The sequence below is a fragment of the Daktulosphaira vitifoliae genome, unplaced genomic scaffold (assembly GCF_025091365.1).
Source record: "Daktulosphaira vitifoliae isolate Bord-2020 unplaced genomic scaffold, ASM2509136v1 Scaffold_2, whole genome shotgun sequence".
NCBI lineage: Eukaryota > Metazoa > Arthropoda > Insecta > Hemiptera > Phylloxeridae > Daktulosphaira > Daktulosphaira vitifoliae.
Genome location: NW_026099573.1, coordinates 31,359,241 through 31,370,348, shown reverse-complemented (window position 1 = coordinate 31,370,348; position 11,108 = coordinate 31,359,241). Strand labels below are relative to the sequence as shown.

The 11,108-nt window shown below is 28.1% G+C and overlaps 1 protein-coding gene across 1 annotated transcript; it reads right to left on the bottom strand.

The window, feature by feature from the left end:
• Positions 1 to 270: 270 nt before the first annotated feature.
• On the bottom strand, positions 271 to 10,693 carry LOC126898022 (protein big brother-like). Its single transcript, XM_050671970.1, has 5 exons — positions 10,366 to 10,693; positions 7,815 to 7,901; positions 7,640 to 7,756; positions 1,916 to 2,032; positions 271 to 608 (listed from the first exon to the last, which is right to left on the bottom strand). The coding sequence occupies exons 1-5, from the start codon at positions 10,555 to 10,557 to the stop codon at positions 465 to 467; spliced, it is 657 nt and encodes a 218-aa protein (XP_050527927.1). The 5' UTR covers positions 10,558 to 10,693; the 3' UTR covers positions 271 to 464.
• Positions 10,694 to 11,108: the final 415 nt, after the last annotated feature.

The window sequence follows — 11,108 nt, the reverse complement described above, 5'->3', positions numbered from 1 at the left end:
AACTCGGCACATATTTTTATTTTATACTGTTATTACAATATACTAACTCTATACGATGACTTTGTAAACGTAAAGGATACATTATCACATGTAGTATACTAAAATGTAATGTTAATAGTATTAAAAAAAATTATTGTAATATATAATTGCACGTTTTTTTTTGAAAAGGAGTACAAAGTAAATATTGTTACATATTTTTTAGAATAAATTACATTTCCCTCTGAAAAATAATGAAAATTCTGTTCAATCATTAAATTTTAAGACGGTCAATGTAGACCTTAATGAAAAAATATTATATTTAGATAGTTTATTATTTCTAAATAAATAAAGACAAACAATAAGGAATTTCAAGATAAAAGAAATTAAAAAAATAATATAATACAAAACTTTTTTCTTACCTAAACAATTAAAATAAAAACAAAGATATATAAATAATAAAAACGAAACAACAAAAAACAACGACGTTAGAAATTTGAATATCTCTTTCCGGAATCCATTTCGGGCACGTGCACACGTTCTTGCTGTCGATAAGAACGCGGCTTATCTTGTTGATCTTTAATGCGATTGTTATACCTTTCGATTTGCTCTTGAAGGATTTGATGTTCGATCTAATAAATAAAATTGTACTCGATAAGTTTATTTAGCTTTCACTGTAAAATCAATGTATTCGAGTAAAATGTACTTTATGCATTATTATTAGTGTCATATTTTATTAACGAATATTAAAAAACATTATTTTTAATTAAATCAAAATAATTGACAAAGTTTAAAAAATTTAATAAAAACATTCAATTAAAATAAATGTAAATTCGGTTTAATATAGTTGCAATAAAAAATTTAGCGTGTATCAATAAAGTAACAATGCATACGGATCTAATTTCAATCATACTTGTTAGTATAATTTAATAAAATCTTTAAACAGTAAAAAAAACGAGTTATTCATTCAGTATATTTTTTGTTAATCTAGAACTATTTTCATACAAATTATAAACAAATTTTAATGATTGCAATCAATCGACCACCATAACATTTTACTATAAATATAAGAACGATTAAAAAATTATTAGTAGTTTGAACATTAACAATTTTGACTTTGGTAATTTTACAAATATATTTAAACAATTATAATGTGATTATTGTAAACTATTGAAACAGTCTTTTTTAAAATTAATTAATATAGTTTTAATTAATTTGATCTTAACTTAAACTCGACAAACGAAATCTAAAAACGTATGATTACTATTTGTTGTAAAACATTAACGTACAAATATTATGTTCTTTAATGATGAAACGCAATACTTTAGTATTTTAATAAATAAGTAATTCTAAGGAGTTGATTGCTTGATTTTATCAAGATGTTGGTTTTGCTAAGTATAATAAAATACAGTGGCGCTGGGCGATGAGTAATTTCATTTAACATGATATAATAATATTATAACACAGTGTATAAACTACTTTGTCCTGTGATTCTAAACAATCTAGGTATAATTATGAAAAACAAATGGCAATTTCACTTATATTAGGAAAAAAAAACACTGAATTTCGATTGCAATGATAACGTTATTCAAGCGAACAACGGAATTTGAGTCACTGATAAAAGTTCTTGTTGCTATGTGTTATTGTTGTATGGAATAATTGAGTAATAACGGAGAATATTCATACTTATGTTAATATAAGAATTCTAAACTTAGTTGAATTAAGTAAATTACAAAAAGTAAAAAAAATTATACCCTAATCCATAGATTGCATAGGCATCAAACTTTCCATTTAATCGATGGTTTCTAATTCAATTAATGTATAATTTTGATAGTATTTAGGATTCTTTTTTTATTTCTGAATTGATTTCGGTAAAGTATTTCACACATCATTTATATGATTGTACATTTTTGTTAACAAAATTGAAAAAATGACTTACCATGGCTCGTTCTTCATCGTACTCTAAGCAGCCGACACCGTCTAATTTTTCCAGATTAATCCGCCCTCTCCATTGAACACAAACTCCGTTCATTATAAAGGGTGACAGAATATGTACCTAAAATATTATTAATAATAAACATTTTTGAAATTAAAAAAATTATTTAATAATTAAATGAAATTGAAAAATTACTCTATAAAATAATATTTTTTAAATATAAGAAGTATAAAGTATTTTTGATTAACTATTATTATTTTCATTTATTTAATTTATGTTTCGATAAATTACAACAAAAATGTATGTATAGAAATTGTCATTAAACTAAAAAAAGAATTCTTAGGCAAACAGTATTTAAGTAAAATCTATAGACAAACAACTTAGCATTTTGCTACTGTAAAATTTTAATGATATCTGTATGATTTTGATGTTTTTATTACAATGCAATAAAAACGTTGGTTAGTTTCAACAGAAAAATAAATTATTTTTAAGAGGTGGTGAAACAAATCTAAGTAAACAATCATACCTGTGTGTTATTTACATTAATGTGATAGGTAATCGCTCGTACAACATAATCACACCCTATTTATCTCTTACATTATATTGATGTTTAGTAACCCATTTCTATATATCAACGTCAACTTACACATAAGTTCAATAAAAGATAAAATGTTATCCTCAACAATACTTCTATTGTAAATGCATCATTTTACAATAAATCCATAGGCTGATGGGAGGAGGATTTGGGGCTCAGTCTCTTAAAAATCCCAATGGACTCTCGAAATTAAATTTTACTAATTTTAAGAATAACTATCGTGTTCATTGTCCATTGCACAATAACAATTATTAGAAGATAGAATAATAATAATATTTAGAAACAATTTAATTAACATTTTCGCTATTCATTCATGTTAAGTAATTATTTAATTATTTTTATCGTATCAGTGTTGTAACTTCTGTATTGCTTTTTACGTCGGGTGTTAATTTTATGTCTTTAATAACATTTCAAAACAAGTTTTTACTAAATCGAATAATAATATCGTATATAATACTTTTATGGCTCGTTATGAACGCAGTCGTAGACAATTTTTCGTGCAACTAAATTAATTTAACATAAAATGAGATGTTTCATCACAATGACGGTATCCTAATAAATTATTGAAATTTTAACAATCATACAACATTTCAAATTTTATAAACTGAATTTTAATATTCATAAATTTGTATCGCAGATGACACATGAATATTATACTCTTTGAATGACAAAGTAATTAGGAAAGCTCTATAGAATATCATTTAAAAGTTTTAGTAAAAAAAATGGAGAAGAATAATTCAAGAGAAATTCTTCTACAACTATGTGTGTGGGCAAAATGTCCACAAGTACACCGTACCGTACGTCAATTAAATCGTATTGTATACTAACACGTGTATATTTATTGTTATCACGAGTGTTGACCATCTCGTTGTATTGTTATACAATATGATATTAGAATGCAAAAAATGATGTAGCCGTAGCAATACTGTGTGTATTATTACAGTATCTCGAAAGCGATGCAAAAAAGGTCAGTTTTCTTCTTGATATAATTTTTTTTTTTGTGCTATCGTTAATGGTCAAACGCAACGGTTGCTGGGGACATTGTTCGGCGTTTCGGAAGTAATGATCACAGACAAGACAATATTCGGACCACCCGAGAGACAGGTCAAGCGAAAACCCGCGTACGTCTGGCCACGCTGCCGTACGACAAGAGATATTGTAATGTGGTGGTGTTGTTGTTGTTCACGAGGTATTGAACGTTGTACGCGATACCTGTCGGTAGCCGGACAGCACACCGCAGGGACGGACGCCGAGTGCTGTGCGTGTAATCACAGTAATACATATATGAATTTCAGACCGTTCCCTGTGCTAGAAAACACACAACAATGCGCAAGATATCGTAATTATAATAATAACGTACGCTGATTGAGCGATGAAATTGGAGACTATGAAAATTTGATATTCCGAGGTATGATCCGTCACAGGAGTTATGCGGTTTTCGGTCGTCTTGGGATGTGTATGTCGGATCGTGTATCAAACGTGTGTAATGATTTTTGTGGTTAAAAAAAAAATGCAACTATTCCTTTTGGTCATACGAGTTGAGTTTTCCAATGCAGTGTCTTCTTTTCTTTCCTGATTTTTTCTTTAATCCGCTCTCTGTACGCACCCTAATCAGAACTCCTTTTAGTAAACCTAACCCACTCTAACCTAGTAGCATAGATGGGAATCCCATCGCTTCCGACCACAGCAACGCGACACCTCCAACCGCACAAAACGAGAGGAACCGTCTATCGAAATTCACAAGTTCTTTTAACTATTTTTAATAAGCTAACGGCGATAACGTTATTAGAATGTAAAAAAAAGAAGGCAGATGTTAAACAAATAAAAAAATAGAATTTTTTTTATTAACAATGCGTATAAAAAAACAAACTTATTGCTTTTTTTAATTTAATTTATGTATTTAAATGAAAACTAATGAATTATTTTTTTTTATTTCTATCACAACATATTGTCGTTGAATTGTCATTAAGTTGATTAAGCGATGATCGAAGAGCTGTTGAATCAGTAAAGGTCAAAAGGGTTAAAAGACCGCCTATGACGGTGGGCGGCAAAAAACAGCTTCAGTAAGCGCGCGTTAGACAGATGTCTCTCACACTAGAAATTACATGTTGTACAAAAAATAAATCTAAAATAATACTCCTTTAGTTTTCGTATATTCATCTGTATGTATATGTTTATTAAGGTGTTAAATTTAAAAAAAAAGTACCGACAACATCACGCTGTGAGAGTCAAAGAGTTACTAATATGATGACAAAACGTATTACTTATGTCTAAGGGGGCCGCAGAAAAGGTATTAACATGTTCCCAGTCGGGGTTGTGTAAATAAATAGGGTAAAAAATAAAATTACTAATGTAATTCCACTGTTTTGCACCTCCAGCTGAGAAGTTCTTCAGTCGCGTCGTGCATTATAATCGAACATTTGTTACCGTTTCTAATGGGCGTATAACATAAAGGGGAATAAAATCTTTGTTCGATTAATTTTTTTCAGCGGATTAAACGATTGTACTGAAACAGTGGAGGCTACTTTTGATGGACACAACTAATAACTATAAGTGACCACTGGCCGTAAGGCGTGGTGGAATTAACATAATAGGTCCTACCTTTAAATATGAGGTGAAACGTCCCAACAATATCCGTAAATATTATTACTTAGACGATAAAATCAAAAAAATTATGCAAAAATATTAAAGGCATTTCCATTAATTTATATGATGTGAAAAATAATATTGACTCTATTAGTAAAACAACGCTAACTTAAAGTTAGTGGAGTTATGCTTAGTTGGTTAGATTAAAAAAAACTAGTTTTGCTTTTATAATAATTATAAATTAACGTCTAGCTTAATCTAAGGTATTCCAGGGACCATAAAAAAGAATTAAAAACATTATGTACACTTAAGCAATTGTCACATAATATGTGTCTTTTTATTTTATTAACACGTAAACGATAACTGCACTCAGAGAAAAACCTCGATCTATATAATAAATTCATTGTTCAATTTGATAAATATATCATTACTATTGAATCTATGATATATTTATCAATATGATAATTTTTTTTCTTGTCTTGAACAATAATTATTTATAAGAATAGTTATTTTGTTCGTATTAATAAAACATTATCATAAACCCTTGATAAAATTTCTCTATCAAAATTGATTGAGGTTTTTCTTTGGGTGTGTGACATGACTGAAAACAAATTATAAAAAACTACTAACTATAACTAATATGATGAATTTTTCTGTTTTAAAATTAATTTTAATAATTTTGATGCAAAAATCAGAAAAATGAATAACTTTTAGGTTCGACAATAATTTTGCAGATATATATATTTATAATAGTAATATGTATCAAGTCCGCTTAATGTATTGCTTCATTCCATAATAATTCATATTAAGGTCGGCTAAATATCGTGCCTAATAAAAATAAATAATAGAAGTCACTAATTTAATTGTATCGCTGTATAATTTATTGTAGAAATTTAAGTTTAAGTAACAATACTACCTCAAAACAAAAGAAAAGAGAGACTATGCTGCATTGTTGATAGACCTTGCTAACACTTCGGTCTATCGAGAGTGTCTAAGAGTCGTTGCTATAAAAGCCTTTAGAGAAAACAAATACCTTATGTACTAGAATAGCGCGAGAATAAGTATTTCAATTAAAAAAGAGAGGTAGCTAAGTACAAAGTGAAGACGAAGTGAAAGACAAGTACTTGAGTCAGGCAAGGAAAGGATTAAAGTCGGAAAGCGACAATCAAGTGTGAGACTGACGTTTTGATTATACACTTTGATGTGTTTACTCGTAATGACGATCAGACTCAATTGGTTAAAAGAATGATTAAATGAATGAGTAGTTACATATTTTTATTAATTTGTCAATTTATCTGTCAGCAACGGAAGTGTTGCCTTAATTTATTATTATATTTTCTATAATTATATAAAAATATTGATGACGTACACCTAACGTTAAAATATCTTCCTAAATGAAAAAAAATGTCAACATGCTAGTGTAGAAGTTTAGAAGTTTCTTGTTATTTTATAATGTATGATTTGAATTATTTTACGTTTGACTTTGTAGGCACTATACTGAATAGATTTTTGTCTTTTAAGTAATATTATGTTTCTCAGTAAACAGTTATTTAACGACACATAGAGTATTTGTTTATTTTAAAAAGCGTTAAACAACAATATAGTCAGGAGCATTTCTTTGGTAGTGTCCCGTATATATTTATAAAAATAATAAAAAAATGGCATTGTAACACCAACAGGCTTTATAGCAACAATAGGTTACTATTTATAAGAACTCAAATAGAAATACACGAGGGTGCAGCATAGGAAGAATACATACACATAAATATTTGAAATAGAGACCTAAAGAATACTTATATTATGTTGTCAGTTCATAAGTAAATTTGTCAGAGCTGTCAAAAACACGGTAACAATCAGGCACACCTTTTCACGAGTGATTTCCATTGATTCTGTTTGAGCGAAGAGGTCGCGTTTTTTACTAATCTGAATATTACATTATTCTGTTATAAGTTGCGAAAAAATCAAAAATATTGTTAGAATTTATTTTTTATAATAAAATAGTACTATTATTGCGCAATTTATTATCTCAATTTGAATTTATAAAGCTGTAAGATATAAATAATGAATATTTTTTTCGTCGACTATCTTTGACTAGTAGAGAAGATATAAAACGTAGAAAATTAAGTATCAAATTTAATATTCTTTGATTTAATTTTACTTATATAAATTATCTATAACATGAAATTCAGTTAGTTGTGAGCAATTTCAAATATTAGTTTCAATATTATGTGCTGTAACGAACGGAATGTTGGGGTCCAAAAACAAAATGGCGTTGTATTATACACGTGATTCCTCCCCTTTACATGATGTTAAACCCTCTTTTCCACATAATATTGATCCATTATACTCGCTAGTAAAAAGCATTGCATTTACACGAAATGAACTGTGCATTACTTTGAAAATCAGACATGGATAGAAATAGCTAATACTAGGACATAGCATATGATTTTTTTTATTTTCAATTAAGATAAAATTTATAGTTAAAGAAGGATAAATTAAGAAATTTAAATAAAAATTAAGATTCTAAATAAAAAATATGTTCCTACCATTCCTCTTTCTTTTTCAAAATCGCAATAGCCAATAGCAGGCTGATGGTAAGGTGTCATTGTGGGAACATTAGGCGTGAACATAAGTTGTAAATTTGTTCCGGTATTTGCGAACGCCTATAAAAAGTAGAACAAGTATGTATATCATTAACACTTAAAAAATAATAAAACTCACAATATCCACATGACCCTCCCGACAGCCCATCTGGAAACGATTTTGACGTTCTTCGTGTGGCCTATCTCTGTAGCTAGTGTATCGGACCTAGAAAATATAAATATGTAGAATATATCTCAAGATATTTTGTAATGTATTATAAAATACTGAGATAAGTAAAAAGAAAAAAATAATGTTGTTTAATTAAAATCCATATCAATAACAATAACGGGTCTCTCCATAGGCACACCTATATGGGCTTAGTATACTAGACGAAGAATTAGCCCAACATTTAGAACTTTATATAGTGTCTCAGATCTAACTGAAAACTTAAGATCCAATCATCATTTGGTTAACATTTTTTTTTTAATTATTGTATTTTTAGATTGCGTTTAAAACATATTTTATTATTTATTACTAATAAGAAACAAAAAATAATAATTTTTTAATTTTTAATTTCTAACTTTAAAACACATATTAACTTCGATGGGAAGTTGAGAAGGTATTAATTTTACTATGCTATGTTTTTTTTGTGTCTGTTACCACTTTTACTCATCTCTCATCGAACCGATTTCTTTCAACGATACGTCAAAAGATCACAAATCGTATCTATTCGAATACATTACCCTCAAACATTGAAATAATTTCCCTCATTCTCCGTAAATGGGGGAAATCTCCAAAAAAATTACAAATTTAAAAATCGCTAATTTTCGAATTTTTTTTTTCCTTAAAATTGCTATAACTTTATCAAAAATGACCAAATCAATAAAAAAAATGTTTATAGTTGCATGATGACTTTAATTATCATTTAGTATACTTTTTTTTATTAATCTGACCCTTTATCTGCCCACAGTGGGGGATTCAAAATGAAAACTTTTTCAACTTAACTTTTGAAAGTGTTCCGGAAACTCTGATACTTATACTTTATTATGGGAAAAAAAAAATTCGGATTTTATTTTGACTTCACGGTAAAAACAGACGCCAAAGTTAATAAAAAAAATACGATTTTTGTAAAAAAATTCTCTTTTATATTTTTAATTTAATAACACTATAACTTTTTGAAAAATGTATGGATCATTATAATTTTTTAAAGATAAGTACTTATATTCTTCTTATATGCGACATACTTTTTTTTAAATCGGACAATTTCTCTATATACAGAAGGGTTCAAAACTTAAAAATGCATATAGAAAAAACTTTTTCAACTTAATTTTTGAATGTGTTCCGGAAATACTGACACTTTTATACATATATTTAATTAAAGGTTATGTAATATAATTTAATATAAAAAAGAATAATTTCAGACTTTATTTTGTCTTCAAGGTGAAAACAGACACCAAAGTTAATAGAAAAATACGATTTTTGTAAAAAAATTTTTTTTTATATTTTTAATTTTATAATGCTATAACTTTTTGAAAAATGTATGGATTATTATAATTTTTTTAAGATAAGGACTATTTATATTCTTCTTTCATTCGACATACATTCATATATTACACTTATAAATCATATAACTTGTAATCAGGATTCCTCATAAAAAAGGAAATGGAGATCATATAGCTTTTGAAATAATCCATTAATTTTTTAAAATTAAACATTATCTACAAATCAACATCGATACGTATTTTATGATAGTGATTTTAATCACAGTTAGATATCATTATACTTGACCCAATTATGCCACGTCCCAACTATGCCGCAACCCCCCAACTATTTTGGTTTTTTTAATCCTTTTCTTACAAAATTTTGATAACTAACAATTCAAGGACATATATTCATTGAATTATAAACATCTTAATACATAGAGAGGGTATATAGAGCGTGTGGATATGCAACGCGTAATAGTATAAATATACTCCGCTCTAGTTCCATACCCTATCTAATTGTTCTATAAATTAGGTAATAGAGTTTTTACAAACAAGATATAGAACATTTAAAAAATTTTATTTGCAAACAACAAAATTAACTCATTTTGAAAATACATAGGTACACTACAAATTTAGAGAAACGGTTTGAAGGAGACAAAATAATGTTATTTAATAATTTACAAATTATTTTTGAAACTGCAGTATAAAACTTAATATTTCAATATAATTTAGCTCTTAATGTACATCTCAGTACAAATAAGCCAATATGTTTTTGTTATAAATTATGATATCAAAATATCAGACTTATATTAATTTTCATCCTGATCTGATCTCATATTCATAATATAATTAAATAATTTTACAGACAATTGTTTTGAAAGAGATAATATTTTTTTCAATTGCTGATCATTGTCGTTGTTAATAAAAGTTACACAAAACTCTTAATTACAGAAATTTAACATTACTTCTTGAAATTAAAATATATAATTTAAGACAAATGTAAGTGTTCTTATGAGTTAATACCTTTGTAGTGTAAGTACTCAGAAATTAACTGACATAATCGAAAAAATAATCAGAAAGTCAAAAAATTTGTAAAAAGTCTTACATCAATGTCATATAAGAGTCTTTTTACTAATTTTCAACAGAGAAAAATTATAAAATAAGATATTTTAGTGAGATAATTAGATTTCAATTTGTTTACTTACATCGCTTTCGCGGCTGAGTCGTTTGAAAAGGTCATCTGTCAGGAATTTGTTTTTTTGATCTGGTACAACCCTGGGCATTTTAAACGCCAATCTAGGTCTGGGCATTTGATGTTCGAATAGGCCGGGACACATCGAGTTGAAGGGCAACATGTTGGCCGAAGCCATAGAACCGAATTCGTTCATCATGAGCATAATGTACTAGGTCAAATGGGATTAAAAAACGACGTAATACAAAAACACAAGATAGAAATTCGAAAACGTCGATGCTGATGACTATGAGCGCATGTACCGACCGTGTCCCGTCGATCACTGTGAACGGTGGAGGTACGGTGCCACGGTTGAGCTGTAGAGTATTGAAGCCGTTAGCGTTTTCATCGGTCTGGACCAATCAAGAGAGATGGGCGTGTCAGATACGCCTTATCGGAAAAACGGTACCTAAGTGAATATTATTATAAAAATTGTGCTCGTTCGGATGCTGCACTATTGTTTATAAAAGTTTACTTCACCGGTCGACAAATGACTTAAAAATATTTAAATGAACTTAAAAATATTTTAAAATCGATGAAATTACAGATTATTTTATAAAATTGATGGTTATCACGACCAGGGGCGCGCAAGGGGATGGTTTTGGGAGTTCAAACCATCTCCAAATTGACTTTTTAAATTTTTAACCTTATTTTTTTCATGAAGTAAAAATTATATACTATAGTACATTACAGTCACGGTGAAATAAAATTTTGTTT

Coding starts and splice junctions, on each gene's coding strand:
- LOC126898022 (XM_050671970.1), bottom strand. CDS start 10,557: ATGCTCATGATGAACGAATTCGGTTCTATGGCTTCGGCCAACATGTTG. Junction 7,902..10,365: donor GACTCAGCCGCGAAAGCGAT/GTAAGTAAACAA, acceptor TATATTTTCTAG/GTCCGATACACTAGCTACAG. Junction 7,757..7,814: donor GGGAGGGTCATGTGGATATT/GTGAGTTTTATT, acceptor TACTTTTTATAG/GCGTTCGCAAATACCGGAAC.